This window comes from Colias philodice, chromosome 5 (assembly GCF_061535455.1).
Source record: "Colias philodice isolate Cphi_HAF_F1 chromosome 5, ilColPhil1 Martin Lab GWU primary, whole genome shotgun sequence".
Classification (NCBI taxonomy): Eukaryota; Metazoa; Arthropoda; class Insecta; order Lepidoptera; family Pieridae; genus Colias; species Colias philodice.
Window position 1 is genome coordinate 1,323,324 of NC_143090.1, and position 20,356 is coordinate 1,343,679.

General features: G+C 36.8%; 1 protein-coding gene across 7 annotated transcripts in view; it reads left to right on the top strand.

The window, feature by feature from the left end:
• Nucleotides 1–20,356, top strand: part of LOC149488231 (uncharacterized) — a 67,423-nt gene that overhangs the window by 40,964 nt on the left and 6,103 nt on the right. For 4 of the 7 annotated variants that reach the window (XM_089695394.1, XM_089695390.1, XM_089695391.1 and 1 more), the window contains exons 2-12: nucleotides 10,114–10,489; nucleotides 11,343–12,746; nucleotides 12,842–14,789; nucleotides 15,510–15,705; nucleotides 16,246–16,367; nucleotides 16,783–16,907; nucleotides 17,260–17,333; nucleotides 17,475–17,524; nucleotides 18,313–18,503; nucleotides 19,299–19,370; nucleotides 19,568–19,647. In XM_089695394.1, coding sequence (XP_089551520.1) covers nucleotides 10,211–10,489; nucleotides 11,343–12,746; nucleotides 12,842–14,789; nucleotides 15,510–15,705; nucleotides 16,246–16,367; nucleotides 16,783–16,907; nucleotides 17,260–17,333; nucleotides 17,475–17,524; nucleotides 18,313–18,503; nucleotides 19,299–19,370; nucleotides 19,568–19,647 — 4,541 coding nt within the window. In that variant the 5' untranslated portion in view covers nucleotides 10,114–10,210. The remainder of the gene's footprint in view (nucleotides 1–10,113; nucleotides 10,490–11,342; nucleotides 12,747–12,841; nucleotides 14,790–15,509; nucleotides 15,706–16,245; nucleotides 16,368–16,782; nucleotides 16,908–17,259; nucleotides 17,334–17,474; nucleotides 17,525–18,312; nucleotides 18,504–19,298; nucleotides 19,371–19,567; nucleotides 19,648–20,356) is intronic. The other 3 variants (XM_089695396.1, XM_089695395.1, XM_089695397.1) reach the window with 1 other exon arrangement.

Sequence of the window (20,356 nt, forward strand, 5' to 3'; positions counted from 1 at the left end):
GGGTACAAGCCCGTGAGAATTCGTGCCTGCATCACTCAGCACTCTCACTTTCTTTACAAACTGTATCTCTGTTAATTGCTCCCAGCAAAAGTTGTCTGCGGTACCGTTCATTTTGCACAGCTCTGCTATTATATCTGCTATAACAATCGAGTGTTTAATGATAACAATATGTTGTGTTCGTAGAACGTTTAGTACGATTTGAGAATTCTGTTTTCGACTGTCTTATTGCTAACTATAGCTTTCCGCCCGCGGCTTCGCCCGCTTTGTCTAAAACCTAATAAATTATATACTTAAACCTTCCTGGAGAATCACTCTATCTATTAAAAAAAACTGCATCAAAATCCGTTGCGTAATTTTGAAGATTTAAGCATACATACAAAGTGACTTTGTTTTATACTATGTAGTGATTACTTTGAAATCTATTGTGTTGTAATGCGTTGGTTTTATTTACATTGATTAATGACTGATATTGCCAGTATTCAGATGGGTTAGCGTTGCATTTTTGTACTGAATTATTATTCTCATATTACCATATAATTATTGAAACGTAACACCCATCTTGTTTTATGTCTAGGTACTCCAATTTGCGTAACGCTGTTATGCATAACATGCTCCTGTCATCGGTGTTGACGACAAAATTGAATTAGTCGATAAATTACTTCACTGTTCAGTTTTTATTATCGATTATGTATACTTGTATTGTCTCTTCGTGTTGTAACTCGTATTTGTTTTTACCAACGTCTTATATCAGTCTTGTTTCCTTGTTTATTGTGGATGGTTTGATATATAATCACATATTTATTTTATAATATGATGTTGAGTATGAAATTTAAAGGTTTTTGTAGTGTTTGTGCAGCAGTCTGTGAAATTCGCTTTGTTATCTAAGTCGTATGCTCTAGCGTGTGCATCTTTTTCTTGCATGACCTAAGTTAATTTATTATTTGTGAGGAATATGGAAACGGGTTTGCCTTATAATTCGATTTAACATTAAATCTACAATTTTATATGATCATAATTTTTGGATATTATTTACTCATTATACTTTAAAATCATACATATTTGCGTTGGTTTATCTAACTTTGAATATGAATATCTAATTAACACCCACTAACAAGAACCTAGTGTAGGATATAATTTAAGCATATATAGGACTTGCAAATTATAATTATTTAGTTGCGAAATGATTACGTTTACGGCGCTCGAACATCCTCACGCGAGTTCTGGCGTCCTATAATGCAATTTGCAAGCAAATTGTGGAAATCCGTTTGTGGTATTTCACATTGTTTACAATTTTACATCATAAATCATTGATATTATCTGCCTGTTTCTAATTGCGGGTAGTTGAAAATAATACGGGGACAAAGAATTGTAGCTACCTTCATGTTATTTGTTTATTTATACGAATCTTCTATTTAATAAAACTTATTATGTAGTTTCTAAGTTGAAGTACATTTTACGCAATTTTTTTATCTGTATAATTCATAAAAAGTGAACGAAAGTTATAAATAATTTCAGAAACGAAGATGAATTATTAAAAGCGGTCACGCAGTTTAAAACATCATTTAATTTCGTTGCCACTAGCAACCGTCCGTACGAAACAATCTCAGTACAAAGCCTATTGTTTTGTGCGTCTCAGCTGAAAACACTAATTTATAAATTATTCACAGCATCACGGCTGATTACTGGAACACGTCATCTTCGGTTGAATCATGAGTAAACCACTTTGCTATCTTATCGAGATTAGTGTTTACAAAGATACTATTTTAGGGAAACTTTTTTTGTATATAGACAGAATTTATGTTGGGCTGTCGTAATTTTCTAGGTTTTAGATGAATTTAAGTTTGTTATTGTGCTTTGTTATTCACCCTCTTAATTTAAATGGACTTGTTTTTTTGTACAAATGTTTTGTCGCACTCATCCTCATGACAAATAATTTGAGAGTGAAAGAAATAGAATGAGCAGTAAAGAGACAGTAGGTATTAGAGTAAATCACGGAAAGTGTTTTATTAGCAAAGCAATTGAAAGATTAAAATAAACGTGAGGCAATGGAGACACTTAGCTAATTAATCTGACTTTCCGCAATCGTCATTATTGGGATTATAAACGTATAAACATCCTAAAGCGGTAATAAAAAGATTAATATTATTAATAAATAATATTATGACATCGAAAGACACGATCTACTTTAAATCTGACCCGTTCTCTACAATCTAATCTATAGATAAATCAAGCCTCGGTAATATCATTGCATTTTATTATCCCCAAGCGAGTATTATGTAAGATAGCCATATTTGAAAATATTGGTAATCGCCCGTTAACCCAGTTGTAATGCCGAGAAGTGCATCAGGTCGGTTCATGGCACCGCAATGCGACAATAATGTAGCTTACAACTAGATAAAATATATCTAAATACTTATACTTATACTTAGATAATATGTAGTCGATGAATAGTTATGTAAGGAAGAAACAAGAGGTTAAAAATTGTAACAGTTTAATTTAAATACAGCTTGTATTCAGTACTCTCGGTCTCGGGTCGAGTGTAACAATGTTTTAGAATTAGATTTCTAATTAAGATTAAGATTTTAGTTTCTTGTATCAGCGAATTTGAATGAACGCTTGCTATTCTGCAGCTTAATTTTACCTTTTATACGAACTTGCTCTCGACTTCGTCTGGAGAATTTCATGTTTAAAATTTAACTAATTTTAAAGAAAATGTCTATTCTAGCGATACATCGGTACAAACTCCACTTAGCTTTTGCATTATGCGTGTACAAAAACATTGAATGATCGAATTTTTTTGTTTCCTAATATCACCATGGACCCATAGATATCACCCACTGTTATAATTTTATTACCTGAATAAATATATAACAGTGACAACGAAGGTAGGGTAGAAAGGTGGTAATTTAAGATGAGTGTTCAGTGTTAATGTGATTAAGTTTTTATTTTAACCGTAATAACATTTTGCTTACACAAAATTTATAGCATAACGGTTTCTTAAATAAAAGTCAATTAAAAGGCTTGTGTTACACTTCTTCCGATCTCGTTACTATAACGTACTTATAATTGAACTTTCCTTACTATCAAATGGGCGTTTATTGTGTGTGAACATTCTAATCAATTGCCTTCTAAGATACGCTGATAAGAAAGTAATTTGTACTTCATCAATTGGAAGTTTTCCAAACCAGGAAGATGTAGAAACCACAGTATAAAAAAGATTTTTTTGTTGTTGTTTTGCTTTGGTTGATTTGCTTCTGCTGTGTCTAGCGCATTTTGCGTTCTTTTTTTTTCACACGTAGTAACTTTATAATGTTCGTCTTTTAATTTTGTTATAATTCTTAGTTAGTGTTTATTAAAAACAAATAGTTGTGAATGTTTATATTGGAAGTGGAAGTTTATAATTTATAAATATCTTTAGAAAGAGTAAATATCAAGTTTATTGGCGATTCTTATCTGTAAAAGCGACATTCCGAATCGGTGGTAGTCTTGGAAAATGTATTGTCCTAAACACTAGCTGTATTTCCACAAAAAACTTTAGACAAGGTTTATCTGTAAGCGCGGGTTCTCTTTAATCTGGTTTTGTCGTATTTCACATAGACAACTATTAAAGTGACAGATCCCTTGTTTAGACTGTGTTTAAATTGTTTTGTGGTAATATACCATAGAAGTGTACATGAATAAAAAAGTTATTGAGTGGAGAGTACTAAAATATTTAAATGTTTTACATACTATCATCTATCTAAACACTTTCATTTTCACACATCACACGCTCAAGCACATAGGCTCCTCAGCCAATGGAGGCACCATGTTTGTGCGCACTCCGTCTCACTCCAATTACTTAGCCTCGTGGTCGGGAGCATCGCTGAATTCTATCACACTTTCACCGATTTGTGAGTGCTTTCGCGTCTTGTACAGCGATGTTACCTGCTGGGGTATTGTTTTAGATGGATTCACTTGGGTATTGTTTGTTAGTGTGGAGTTTGTAGAAGCTGGGGTATGGCATATGGAATATGGATATGGCAATTGGTAGGATCGATTGTGATTTAAATGTTGTAAGCAATCATGAGATGTCCAAGTTCTTGTAAATCTTATTTTTAAGTTAAGAAAGTTATTCGTGCATTAATAAGCTAGATTGTAACAAGATACTAAATATCTTACGAGGCAGGTAATAAAGGTCGTAAAATACGTATCTTTTACGTGAGCTGAAACTATGTTCTTTTCTATTAGTTGCATGAACAGTGTTTGATTAGTTAGCTCTGTAGTTAGTTGTTTATTTACTTTAAGAACGTCATCCATAACAAGGTTAAACATGCATTGTTTACAAAAAATACGAGCCCGCGTTGCTGACTGTACGTAGCACGTAGTAATCAAGGCGGCTTTGTGTTCACAGTAGTGGGGTTTCGCTTGTGGCTTTCCGTTCGTCAGTTTGTAGCTTGAAACGCTTTTGATCTAGTTGATGTTTTAAAGCATGAATGCGCTTTGTGAGGTCGGGATTCTTCTTTATAAACGGACAAGTTATTCGGGCTAATTATGCAGATTTTACGGGCTTTGCTGAGAATAATGACGCTTGTGTGCTCTTCGTTCGCAGCGATTTGTATGCTTTGAAAGAAGTAGGATAGTACTTTTGATGCAGATTAAATCAAAATCCCCGTCATTTTAAAATTTGGATCTTTTTCTTTTCGAAAAGGTTTTGAGGCATATAAATATAATATATTTTTAAATACGAATTCCTTGCCAGTTGGTAACATAATAACACAATTTCGTGATTAGAATGAAATCCTAGAAGGAAGCGGGCGTTACACGCACAGTTTTGGATGTGTGACAAAAACAAAAAGATGGCAGCACAGGAAACGGTAAATTTAGATTTGTTTTTACGGCGGCTAAGTTGGACGACGAGCGATGGGCGGTGAGATTATGTGACTGAAAATTGTGTGCTAACCGATTGATATATTGAGTTCAGTGCCTTCTGTTTCGGGTGTGTTTATACCCTTTGTTATTCCCCAGGATTATATCTTCTGTTCGACTTAAATGGTCTCGATGGCATTCGGGGATAATTTATTTATCTAGGATGGAATGTTCTGCTCGTTATGTTGATGAGTGATTGAAATTGTTTGTGTTATGTATGATATGCATAACTTAAGCTAATTTGGATATTCATTCAGTAATGAACATCTTGGTGCGATGTTTTAGGTACTTTGCAATGTTTATGAACGTTTTGCTCCGATGAAATGTAACAATATAAGAAGTAAATGTTTTATATTTGGAGTCCATAAAAAAATAAGTGCTAGGCACTTGAAGTCTTGAATCTGATAAGACAAGAGTAATTTAGTCAGGTATTCAGGTTTATACTCAATGGAATAATCCTCACTCGGTTTGATAGCGCACTAAACCGTAGCCTTGGGTAAAATAGAACACCACCGTGTTTATTTGTTGTGCTGACTTTGATGTGTAGTTATATATAACTGTGGGCATGTGTGATGCTTGGATGCGTGTGCTGATATTATCGTCTATCTATAGGAGTATAGGTTAGAGATGTTAACTTTTCAATGACAACTATCGAGAACTCTAAGATCGGGCGGTTCTAAAACAGCAAAAGAAACATCATAGTATTAGGTTCTATCTGTCTTGGTACTAACCTGGCTTAGTTTAAATACATCGAGATTTAATTAAATATATTCCTCTCAAAAATAATTGCTTGATAACAAATTACAATCTTAATAATATAAGCGACTTATTGAATTCGTATAAAGATAAATCAACGGAGAATTTCACACTGAAAATCGTCTTCCTCAACGCGTTGAAGATTCCACGCATATCTCGTAAACGTTTCAATTAATACGCTAACATAATTATAGCTATCGATACATCGTTTCGTACGAGCGAGCACGGCAACGTTGCACATACACACGCAGGCTACGCGGTCATAGTAAAAAAATGCGAACAGTAAGACAACTGCTTCATAGTTAAAATACCTATAATTACCTTCGCACTAATAACGCAATAGAGTTGTTACTTTGTATCTATAACTTGTCATTAGCAACAGCGCGGTTGTTGCACGAAGACGTTTGTGCTCTCTTTGAAGAGGGAATGCGCTGCTAAAAACACTGCGACGACTACTTTTGAGTCTCGTCGATGTTCTTGTTTGTGCGGGTGATCCATTTTGAACGTTTTACTGATAGTATCCGTACTGTTCGTATATATTTACTGTGGCACGATTGAAGGGTGAAAATGTGCGATATTGCCTAACGTAGTGCGCACACTTTGCAGTTCCTTTAACGATCGTAATTGTGAAGATTGCAATGTAGTTAGTGGCGATAGATTATTGGTCCTTCTAAGGGTCTACCCTTATTATAGCTACGAAGAAAATATGTTCACTAAACTTGAATGGAATGTGGTGATAAATTATACGATGTTGTTATTTATTTGGAGCTCGTTTTGTGTGTCTACTTTGTACAGATATTTATTAATTAATATTATTAAAGCTGGCTTATAAAATGTGTCCAAATTTGTCCATTCCATAAATTAGCGTCGTATAACCATCTTTTCGCAATCTCTTTTAACTCCTTTAAAACAGTTTATCCCATTTCCCTGTTACAAAATGGATAATTCGACTCGTTAAATCTAGCTTAAATTACTACAATTGTTTAATCAACCAGAAACTTTAGCCGACCTACTTTATCTGTCTTTCTATTTAACTTGTGCCCTACAAGGGGAATTACCATGTTCTCCTATAGGGCTATAATAGCAGTATTACGTCCAGTGTGGGTATGTGATGACGCTAGATAACCCAGCGTTGTTATTTTTTCACACGGCAAAGAATACTGCTTAAGATATGAATTAATGATTGAATGACAAAACCAATACAAAGGAAACAATACAAAAGGACTCAAACAATACATTTACGCACAGAAGGTAACCTAATTGGTAAAAAACCATCCCTTCCATGCATCCTTAGATACTCTTTAGGCAACTGTACCAAGACATCATGGTACAGGGGCAGATCTTACATTTCAAGAATTCGAATTTAAACACGTAAATTACATTTCTTTTCTCGAGTGCTTCTTAAGACGCCAAAGTCTGAAGGGCCGTCGGTTCGCAGCCGGGCAATGTGGGTCAAGCGATCTAGACGTAACTGGATATATTGGCTCTTGAGAAATTCTCACCTGGCCTGGCGACCGTGAAATTTTTCCTTAACCTTTTTGGAATATTCCAGATTTTTACGCGTACCTTTGAAATTTTTCAGATCTTGTAATAAAATTCTTAACTGATGATGTAAAGTTGTGTTGATGTATTTGTATGCATGTTGGTTTGTTTTCCTATCGGCATGCATGCGGCAATTTTGTATTTTTCGAATGTGACGCATTTCTTAAGTATTAAAAGTTCTGATTAATCATATTATGATGGCGTTATTAAGGCCAGCCCAATGTCCAAAAAATTATAATGATGTTATTCACATTAGGTACTTATACAGTATACGTAATGTGATTACAGGATCGGTTAAGGAAAATATCTAGACAAAACACGAATCATGCTCTTACTCTAAACTTACAAAGGCCAATGATGATGATCAACGTTAAAATTCATCATCCATCCATTTTATATCCATTCGCTATCATACATTATTAGTCCGGGATACATCGCCCATTTTTGCAAGTGATTACTATCAAGCTAATTTTTCGTGAGTAGCTTTATTTTGATGAGATGCCCAATAATTTCATGTACGAAACTCTCGATTGTGGTAGCTTACAGAGGTAACAAGGATAAAAATTTTTGATTTGACGGTTCTCAAATATTTATTACGCAATTTGTAGGACAATATGTCTGTTGAATTATATAAGTATTAAATAAGTGAAAATAAAAAAATCAGCTGGTTAGTAATCATTTATGATGACTTCGTTATCGATACACATTGGAAAGGGGGACTCTTTGATCAAACCATAGATTTTGTAGGACAAATATTTTTTCGAATAATTTAGATAATTATCTTGAGATTGAACAAAAAAAAACATTCAGTTAGTAATTAATATTTGAGAACCATCAAATCAAAATATTTTATCCTTGTTTCCTCTGGTAGCTACCACAATCGAGAGTTTTGTACATGAAATTATTGGGCATCTCATCAAAATAAAGCTACTCACGAAAAATTAGCTTGATAGTAATCACTTGCAAAAATGGGCGATGTATCCCGGACTATATCTAATTAGAAAGTTTTAAAGATTTATAAAATGTACTTTTATAGAAATGTGCTTTAAGTTCAAAGACTTCATAAATGCAAAAGCGTGTGCAAGTGTTGATAACGCGCGCACCATGTGTTTAATGACGTCATAATTACACTGTCACCTACATACATTGTAACATATGTCATACATATGACTGGAGTCTTACTTAACGTATTAATTAATTGGTAAAGTCGTATGCACTATGCATAACCGTATTAAGCTTTTATATAATAAAAGTAAAACTACCTTGTCGCCCGCGTTTTATAAAACGTAACAAATGACATACTAAAAATTTCCTCTATCGATTTTAATGAACCGCATCAAAATCCATCGCGTAGTTTTAAAGATATAAGCATACAGACACACAGACGGTGCGTCGGAAAGCGACTTTGTTTTATATACCATATTATTATGTAGTGAAGCTGAGCTAAGACCTTGTATGAAATTATACTTTTTGTATAAAAAACTTTATGAATGAACATCTATTTTAATCCTATACGCTCAGTTCGTTTTCCGGTGCCAAATATCTGCTCTAATGTTGTATTATCTCTGGATTTAGCTGGAATATTGAGCGAACTGTTTTCAGAAAATAACAATCCTCTTAAATGATATATGTTACAAACAAGAATAAACGCCCTGATTCTACGTTGTTGTTTAAAATCGTGCATAATATATCATGAGATGATAATTTAAGAATATTGGGCAATTATTCTAAATCATGAAAATACTTCTCATTGCTTATATTTTAAGCCAATAAACGAACACATTATTCGTTTAAATGCAGCCATAAACACTAATAGTACTTATTACGGAAGGTAATATTCGTCTGACTCATTATTTTAATGTGGGTAAAGTGAAAAATTGTCCCACACTAGTACATGTAGTTATTTATTAGTTGGCACTCCGCCATCTTATACGGTTCAAGTTAAAAATATCTTAACGATATGGATCTATTTCACGTCAAGGTTACATGGATGCATGGGATTCTATGAGCATTTAGATTGATGGATAGTCTATATTTTAGATTATCCCTTTGGATTGGTAGCTCAAGTAAATCAATCTTATACAAACGAATATCGAGTCTATATTTACCAATACAAAAGATAATCAAGTTAAAATTACCGTACTTGGTTCGTTGACTATGTTACTGAAGCATTATAAAAACTATCTTTCACATACTCGTCTAAATATGAGTGCAATTATATTCATAAATCACATGTTACCATAAACTTTTTCACACTCCTCGATCACTGTTATTATTTTCAATCGGTTGTTATAAATATTCTTGCTCCAGTTTTTTACTGTAATGGTTTATACAACCCACCAGTTTGTTTAAATCGGAATGAGTTATGTTTACGGCTGGAGTAGCTCTCGTAAATATGTACTAGGTTATCTGCAATATTTCAGGTCTAATTCATGAGTACTAATAATAAATTAGGCATGTGCATTGAACTCGCCTAAGTCTATAAACATTTTCGATATAATATTATGATCAGTAATTATTATTTCGTATTCTCCGATGCGAAGAATTGTATCGCTGTTATGTCTCTAGTGTAATGAATTATTCAGTATAGATTTAATGCATCATAAAATTACTTATTAAATTTTTACATTAGTTTCTAAGTGATATAATCGGAACTTTCAACGTTGAGTTAGAAAGGTTCATTTATCATTACTCACGCTTGTTGTAGTCAAGAATCACATAATTTCTCTTACGAAATGTATTTTTTGTCTTGTGTAATATTTAATTAATATTTATAACGATAAATAGTTTTATTAATTGTTACATAACGAATTAACTATCACTCAAAATACAATATTCATGCCAAACGCGATTATATCCAATTATTCGTAACTAACGCAACTGCTAATTACATTTTCCACATTCCTCCAGACTTATTTACATAAAGTGAACGATAACAAACTACACAATGAGTAACAAGTGAAAACAATTCGATATACTCCCTCTAATTGATCCGCTGGAAACGAAAATGAATCGCGACTACTACAGAGTGATGTACAGTAGCAGGAACTCGAACCGTCCCGTAGCCAATACTCGCGATGTTCTCGACAACGAGACGGAGTTCAACGCGAATCAGTTCAAACTTTACGACGATTTTACCACTGATCTGCGTATAAACTTTAATTCCATAAGAAATTTTCACGAAGTCATGAGACATGAGAGACGCAGGGGTGATCCCGACGACTCCGGCGTCGATCTTGAGAATGGGAACCCGCTGGATTATGTCACGTCCAATGATAGCGATTTGGTAAGTCGACGTACAGCGATAGTTATCATCCATCTCGTTTTAATTTATGTTAACATGAAACTTACAGTGCGGTTGCTTGTAAATGTAATCATTTGAATTCAGCGTTGCATTTCGATTGAATCTTTGTTTCATGTAGATTTATTGCAGTGGATACCGGATACCTCGCTCTATTGTTGCATGACGCCATCCGCCGGCAATTGTGCATTTCTTGCGAGCTGTTCTTGTTAAGTGACCAATATAAACTCCACATACGAATTGTCTTATAACTGTAGTGGACAGAGATAAAACGTTAAATTGCTAATGGTCCGACCACCCTACTTTCATGTAGCGTCAAGTATTGATAATACTATAACAATTTATAAAATGAATAGTCATTGTCGTCATAAAGCTTTTACAACTGTAGAAATTCACTTTTTTTCCGAGTTATTGACACAACAAAATTTATTCACTTACATGATTCACATTCGACACAACGTACATGTAGAATATGCGTTTATACCGTTATTGTATACGTAATTGACTTGATAAATGCGCGGCGTGTGTAATTGGCATATTGTGTGCGTATACATCACTATTAGCAAAATTATTTAAAAAAAAAGCTTCTTGGTTAACTTAAGAACTACTGTTCTAGTACTATTTGAACATAAACATGTAACCAAAAATTTTAATTATTATTTTACGGGCTCGGTAAACCCGGCTGCCCTTGACCAAGTGTAACTTTGTATTTTTGGTCCGATTTAGCTGCAAAGCCGATTACCTTATTGGAGACAAATATTTGCCTTGGCCTGTCGTAGCAAATTACTTATGCAAAATCTATAAGTACAGTGTTTATATTTTATTATTTTTGTTTCAGTTGGAGAACGAAGTTATGGTAGATCCTTGGAGCAGTATGGACTCATCTAATTCGCCATTAACTGATTCCGGACCATCCGCTAGTGACGACTGCACACCTTCAACGTCGAGTGAAACACGGAAACCTCTCAGTGCGTCATCCCCTGTGACGTCGGACACGCGCCGCATTCCGGACCCAAAAGACACCAAACCAAGCCAAGCAAGAAATAAAGTTACGACGAACGTAGACAAAGCGCGGGTCCGCGATTTTACGCTAGACTTAGATACACTAGAGCCTGACGCTATCCCACGCCGTTCGCGTTTCCTCGACGAAGATTTTCAACTTCATTCCAAGACTAATATAGAATGCCGAATTCCTAAACCGCATTTTCTCGATCACTCACCCTCGCCTGATGAATTCGATGAACGAAGTGATATAACGAATCCCAACTTTCTAGAAGACGACGACGATGACAGTCAAGCACAAAAGAAAAGTGGGGCACTTCCAAAAAGACAAACGAAAACGCAGTCTTCCTTGTATTCTTCAGATGAAAAACCACATAGGACAAGTTATCGAAGCACCTTACATTACGGGTTGGAGAGTGCAGCTAGATCGAGTGAACGGCATAAAAGAGCCTCTCAACTTTACACAGGGACCTGGCCAGGAGAACGCGACGTCTGGACAGGTCATGATTCATCGAGCGTTCGAAGTTTCTCCAGTAACGGATCCAGCGATTATCCACGGCCATCGTCCAACTTAGAAAACAAAATGGAGTGCGTGTGCTCCTTAATATCCCTGCTCAGTTTATCTCCTGAAAATAACGCTGATTTGAGCGGCCCGTTACTTGATATGAGTCGTTCCGTTGAAAGTTGTATAGCCATGCGACAAGCTGGCTGTATACCGTTATTAGTTCAATTAATACATTCAAAAGTCGCTAGAGAAACAAGAGATCGCGCTGCAAAAGCGCTTCGAAATATCATTCACACGCAAACAGACGACAAAGCAGGGAGACGAGAAGCGCGAGTATGGCGGCTGTTGGAGCAAGTTAGAGAATATTGTTACGTCTTAGAAGACATTGTTGAATCTAGGAAAGAGGGAAAAGAAGCGATGGAAGATGATACAACGAAACATCCAAGTCAAAGTGTCGCTGCCTTGATGAAATTGTCATTTGATGAAGAGCATAGACACGTGGTGTGCCAACTAGGTGGCTTACAAGCGTTAGCAGCGCTAGTGAGCGGTGATCAAGCAGCACATGGAAGCAGAACTGATGACAGCACATGTTTAACCATGAGAAAGTATGCAGGCATGACACTTACGAATTTAACGTTTGGAGACGGAAATAACAAGTCCTTATTGTGTTCATTCAAAGAATTCATGATGGCGCTGGTCGAACAATTAGAATCGCCAAACGACGACATGCGGCAGGTCAGTATATCGATTATATTTATTTCATTAATATATGTATATTTAATTCATATTGGTAAATAGGTTTGATAATATAATTTTATTTTTAATTTCAGGTAACTGCAGCCGTCCTCAGAAATCTATCGTGGCGTGCAGACACTAACAGTAAACAAGTTCTAAGAGAAGTCGGCGCAGTGAAAGGTCTCACAAAAGCCGCGATGACTTGTCAGAAGGAAGCTACGCTCAAATCTGTTCTTTCCGCGTTGTGGAACCTCACGGCGCACTGTTCTATGAACAAAGTTGCTTTATGTTCTGTCGACGGAGCTCTAGGCTTCCTCGTTGATATGCTTAGTTATAACTCCCCCACCAAGACCTTAGCGATAGTCGAGAACGCAGGTGGTATCATGCGGAATGTGTCAAGTCACATTGCCGTTCGAGAAGATTACAGACAAATTCTCCGCGAGAGAAATTGTTTAAGTGTCCTTCTACAGCACCTGAAGTCGCCGAGTTTGACTGTAGTTAGCAACTCCTGTGGTACTTTATGGAATCTATCTGCGAGATGCCCTCAGGACCAACAATTTCTATGGGACCACGGGGCAGTGCCGATGCTTCGAAGCCTAATACATTCCAAACATAAAATGATAGCCATGGGATCAAGTGCTGCCCTCAAAAATCTTTTGAATTCGAAACCTGGCAAAACGCACATCATTTCTCTAGACACGACAGCGAGAAATATGAACTTACCGGCATTGCCTACCCTCGGTGCTAGAAAACAAAAAGCACTGGAACAAGAATTAGACCAAAATTTAGCTGAAACATGCGACAACATCGAACCTGCAACTTCTCCTATGACAAGTAATAGGGAAGAGAAGAATCTTTTTGTAGCGACCGAGAGGCAAATCGCTATGAATCTAGAAAGACATAGAATGACATCTAGTTCACCTTTAATGGGTTCTTTAGCGTCACAAATATCATTAAGTCATAGTGCGCATCTTGCAAGTTATCTAAGTTGCAGCAATACTTTATTAAAAGGAGCTTTGATATCTCGTTCAGCGACTGGAGGCAGTTCGAGCAACGTTAATAGATCAGATAGCAAAGACTCCGTAACGAGTACACATTCTGACTCAGTTTTCGAAAGGGTTATGCGTACGGGAAAGGTGCCTGTACCGACGCCGAGAAATAAAGATCTAATGAAAGTGGACAGCGCAGATGGTTTGAAAAACTCGAAAACACTAGCAAAGACTCCTACTTACCTGAGATACGCCAATCAACCGCCCATCCCGCCTCCGCGCAGTACGACGGACATGAGAACAAATTATACAGAATCTGGTTATGACGTCGACCAAGATTCTTGCGACCAACCGATAGATTTTAGTAGAAAGTACTCAGAGACGAAGAATGAATCTGAGCCCGTCGAGAAAGTTGAAGGCAAAAAGTATACAAAGAAAGAAAACGCAAACACATTTGGCGATTATCAGGAGACGGATCTCGATCAACCAACTGACTACTCCCTTCGTTATGCTGAACACCAGTCAGAAACTGGATCAGATATATCAGAGCCTCCAGGACCGTCAATAAACGAAGACACTATAAAACACTTCGCAACTGAAGGCACGCCATACGAAACGCCTATAATCTTTTCCACGGCAACTTCTATGTCCGATTTACGCATTATTGGTAAGGACGGAAAACCCAAAACATCGAACGTAAAAGAGCATCCTGAAGCGATGACACATTCTGATGAAAAAGACACGTGTTCCATAGAGGAGCCGCCGGGCCACGATAACGATAGGGCGATTTCAACGCCGCAAACATCTGTACCAGTTGTGGAGAAACAAGAGATATTTGATACTAAATTTAGTTCAGGAATGATCAGTCCTGAAAAGCCCGTGAACTACTGTGATGAAGGCACGCCCGGTTATTTCTCCAGAGTTAGTTCTTTGAGTAGTTTAGGAGAGCCGACGGAGGAAGACTGTTTGGCCAAGAAGAATGCTCAAGCAACTATCAATGTGGATCCAACGCCGGAAGATCTTAGTACGAGCACACCTGGAAAAGATAAAGAAGGTGAGGTTTAAATCTAGTAACATTTTTGATTAGTGTGATAGAATAAATATATTTTTTTTCCAATTGCATAATATTTTTACATAAATGTTAAAAATAAATTATAAATAATTTGGAAAATCCAAAAATTGCACGCCTCATAATTTTTTTTTAATAAATATTTATTAATTATTATTTTTGTTTATTTAATAACAATTTAACCACATCGAATCAGACCCTGAAAAATGAAAGGGTTCTATTCCTGAGCATACTCAAGCGTAAGAGAAAAAAAAAGACTCGATTAGTAAAGTATTTCGGTCGCTATCGTGTTAACAAGAAAAAGGATCCGCACATACAGACACACGGACGTCCAAGACAGAACTTTTTTAAACTGTTTTTTAACTAGTTTAAATAACAAAAATGACATCAAAAATATCATGAACGTTAAAAATAGTGTTTTTTCTTAATATGTGTGTGTATGTATTATCTTACAAGTGCAATGTATGATACATAAAGACATTTTAAGTTTGAAAAATCAGATGTTTTGCGCGAAGTGACAGTAGTACCCACCTCAACGCTTCGCTTATGAGGCGTGCAATAATCATTTCAATTTTAACAACTTTGGAAAAAATCATATTTGTATACTTAGCTATTGGAATTATTTTTAAGGCTATTTATTTCGATCATATTGACCTGTGTCTCATGCAAAACAATACAAAGACATATTTCATCCCCAAATTCCAGGTTCAAAAGCGGTAACATTCGCAACGGACCCCGTACAAGAGGTACAAGACGCGTCGGGCATGACGTCCGCCCGCACGGGCTCCCCGCAGCGCTTCATAGAGGACACGCCGCTCATGTTCTCGCGCTCGAGCTCGCTCGGCTCGCTGCCCGAGTGCGAGCAGCAGGACGACCAGGGATCCGTCGTGTCGGAAGTCAGGTGAGTGCCAGCTACATATTTCGGGCCAATTTTTCACACACGGCACGATCTGATCCCATACTAAGCTTTCGCTTGTCAATGGAAACCAGATGGCTGATAATTTTTTAGAAATTTTTTAGTAGTCTATACACTCGTTGAAGAGCTTTTAAATTTACGTTCAAAACAGGTTAATTCTGTACCAGGTACCAAATATAATAAACTTTCAGTACTGCGTGATAACTAGAATTAAAATAGTACATAGTTTTTTGCCTTAATCTTACTTTAATTTGTTAAACATAGTTCCAAGAACTCGTCCTGGTACCATCTACATCGAGCTACGTTGTCGTATGCATCGTATTTTAAAACCTATTTCTCGGTATCTCAGATAAAAGAAAATTACTCCTTCCTTGCATATACTGCAGTCCGTTACATAAGATTGGTACCCAGATTTTACTCATTGATGGTGTTTATGAAATATCTATTACTATGCTCCTCAACTACAAAAAAAGTCTTATTTACGCAGCTATGTTCTTCTACATATAATATTTTATGACTTTCCAGTCGACTAACGTCCGGTTGCATATCGCCGAGCGAAATCCCGGATTCTCCGGGACAAAGTGTACCTTTGTCTCCACGCTCGCGTCACCGCCCCGAACCAGTTACAGAGCCGCATACGCCTCCACGTGAGTAAAGTAGCTTTAGAAATAATTCAGAATATGAAACGGGGATAATGTATATAACGAGTAAATCATATAACCATTTAAAAGAATAATTTTTATTCAAGCTAAGTTTTAGCCATGACACATTTCAGTACTTGTTTACGGATATGTAATCAAAAAATATTTTAATAAATGCTCGAATGCTTTTTGTTCAAAAAAAAACTGTATTAAAAAAAGTCACTTAAACTATTCCCTACAATAGATTAAGATTCCATTACGCATTGTTTTTGAAGTGAAACTTCTTTAGGCGCGTTGAGGGAATTTCAGGGTCTTTGAATCTTGCCAAAGAAGTTTCACTCCTGACACCTGTGCTCGGCACACACGCTCTTTTTTTAGTGAGCATCACAACATTTACAGCAATAATAATTTATCCCCACAGCGGAAGACCGGCAAGTGTCAGTGTTCGAGGAGCGAGTGTCGCAGTTCGTGGTCGAGAACACTCCCGCGCATTTCTCGCGGAACACGAGCCTCTCCAGTCTGACCATCAACGATGAGCCTAATAAAGTATGTATTTATTAGTAGAAGTAACTCGTGGTTCAATAGTTTGGTCAGGGAGTTGAGTGATATACAGATGTTTTTGTGTTTATTGTAAGACATAACTTGTATATTTTGGCCAATAAATAATTGATGTACTGTAGTAACTTGTCCAAACTTAGTAATCCTGTTAGTTTGCGTTGAATCGGAACGAATGCGTAGCCATTGTGTCTTGATTCTCAAATGTTGTTTATTTACTACCCTCACTTTGTTAATTAATATTATGACTGTCCAGAATTTGAAAATTGACTCCACCGGTTTTCATCATTTAAAAAAAGGATCGATTAAAACTAACTAACCTATTTTTTTTTTACAATTTTAGCCGTTGGCTGACACGTCGAATCCCGAACTGGACACGTCACCGGGTGCCGAGGTGGAAGAGTTCGAACATGACAGGTGCGTTTTGTTTATTTATTTATATTGTCTTACATTTTATTATAATTTCTTATATAATGATATCATATGTGTTTATTATTACGTTAAAAATATTGTTAAAGAAATTTAAACTATAATTTCAATAATTCTTTGTATTTTCAGGGATCCTGGTCCGTTGCCGGATGCCAATGACCTAAATAAACCGATGAAAGGTAAGAATTTTTTTATATTTTTTTTGGACGCAACAAATCCATATTTTTTCTTTCCTCGTCACAAGCATGGACACATTTTTATCATAACATAGACAGATCTCTAGTAGCATAATTTTTTCTTGTATGGAACAATTTCAATTCGCATATTATTTTATAAGCGAAACCAGCTATATTATTAGCAAACCTGGTTTGCTCGGTTGTATTATAAACGAACTGGTCATATTGTAAATTATACTGGTTATAAATCGAAACGTATATTAGAAGTAATTCTGCAGACACGTCGCTGTCAGCGGAGTTGTCCCGGGTATACTGACCGTCAGCACATTATATGTCTCCCACACATACACATGTATCATATCTCTATAATCATGTATCACGTGCCCGCAGACACGTCGCTGTCCCTGAATATACGTTAGATCTCTTTCAACCTGTGTTCGTCCACTGTTGGACGTAGGTCTCACCCATGGCACGCCACTTACGTTAGATACTAATCCTACTAATATTATAAATGCGAAAGTTTGTAAGTATGGATGTTTGTTACTCTTTCATGCAAATACTACTGAACCGATTACAATGAAATTTATGCAAATACTACTGAACCGATTACAATTAAATTTAGCACACATATAGAAGGTAACTTGGATTAACACATAGGGTAGGTTTTATCCCGGAAATCCCACGGGAACGGGAACTATGCGGGTTTTCTTTTGAAAACGCGGGCGAAGCCGCGGGCGGAAATCTAGTAATTTATAATATCAACTTAGTTATAACGCACCCATCTCCCGCAGACACGCCGCAGTCGGCGGAGTCCCCGCGCGTGTACTGCACGGAGGACACGCCGGCGCCCCGCTCGCCCTCCGCCCTCTCGGCCCTTTCGGCCCTCTCCGCGCTGTCGGCGGAGCGCCCAGTGCGGGACTCTAGTGACAGCTCCAGCGACGGGGAGCTGCTCGCCGAGTGCATACAGAAGGGCATCGCGCAGGTATATATGACCCGTATCTTTGGAAGATTTCCCAACTATTAAAAAAAAGGTAAGTATAATATATGACCCGGTCGCGGAAGGATTCGACACGATACCCGTGGTCCCATCGTTAAAGCGGCTCGACGGAACCCAGTGGGGTTTTTGTCGGTAAGAATCCGACATAACCCACGGCTTCTTCCCCGGAGGCAGTGGGTATCTTTGCAAGATTTCCCCACTTTAAAAAACAAGGTTTATATAGCCACTATAGCGTGTGTGCCGAGCACACGTGTCAAAAGTGAAACTCCCTCGGCAAGATTCAAAGATACCAAAACGTCGCCTTACTCCATGACGTGACCTTGAAATTTTACTCTCAACGCGCCAAAAGTTTCACTTAAAAAGGGGCTTTTAAAATACCTATATTAATCTTGCATAGATACCCTCATTGTATAGATACAAATACCCCCGGCTCCCAATGTGGGCCACGGGTTATATCGAATTTCTACCACTTTCACTTTCTACTACAACAAATTCCGCGTACGGTGGAGCTCTGAAACGATAATATCATCAGGTCATTAAAAGGCCGACGATTTCCACATAACATCAGATGCCCCACCTGCCCCTTTGCTTGCTCTAACATAAAAAAAAGTTGTATTTTCTTAGTTTATAGTTAAATTCCCACTCTGTTTAGGGTCGTTGCTACTCACATCGACTTCAGAGCGAAAACTACTAATATTGTCGGCTGAATAATTTATTTGTACCTATAATAATTATTAAAAATGAATAAAAAAAAATACAATTAATTTAAAATTATTTCAGGTGGTGAAAAACAAAGGACCGCCATCCGAGGTGTCGTCCGTTAATATGCACACCACTCGTGACGAGGTTTACGTAAGTTCTACTTATATTAAATATCTAAAAAAAAAACTTCTGTAACGTATCTGAAATTAAAATATTTTTGTACAAAAAACAGTACTTGCTAAAAATGTGCACTATGCAGATATTTGAAACTAGTTTATATATATTTTTAATCAATATTCAAACACATAAACAGTTTACAGTACCTAATAATTCTGTATTTATTACAGCATTCGCTGCCATCGTACCTGCGTTCGTCCACAGAGACGGTCATGATGTCGCACGACCTGACAAGGACTATTCGTGATAGGTATGTAGAGATTGTCTAATCTAAAAATGAACGCCCCTCCACTGTGTTTACGCTCACATTCAAAGTACGTGTATAGACGCAATACACACAAATTGGTCTGCCTCATTGGTCGTTCAGTCCTCCAGTCCCGTCCATGCCCGAACGACAGGACCAGTTGGCCAACTAGTGCATAAATGACGCGATGCACGACAGAACGGACGTGTCATTCCGTACATAGCGCGCTCTCCCCGCCATACAATGCTAGGCACCTGAACTGATCGCCCGATTAGTTGACAAATCAGTGCGCGAGACAGTCAAAGTTTGCAGTAGAATCGCCGCGCGCACACATATAAAGTGGTTCAATAATTATTTGTCCTCACACATTGAAACAATTAAGTTTAGTGGAGGGGCGTTCATTTTTAGATTAGACAATCTCTACATATGTTCTGTGTGTTTATAATTTCTTATTGATTATGTAGAGTTAATTTTTGCAACGAATATTGAAATAAACACTCATAAATTCGATTTTTTTTTTGTAAAATTTTTATTTATCAAAATTTTATTTATCTATTATTTTATTATTAATTCCATCGATACTACGAAGAAAAATACAGAGACTTTTAAGCTTTTATTTATTATAAATATGTATAACTAGGTTTTTTATAATAGTGACAATCGGTCTTTTCTATCTCGCCAACGAATCACATAATATTCAATCACCTAATTAACA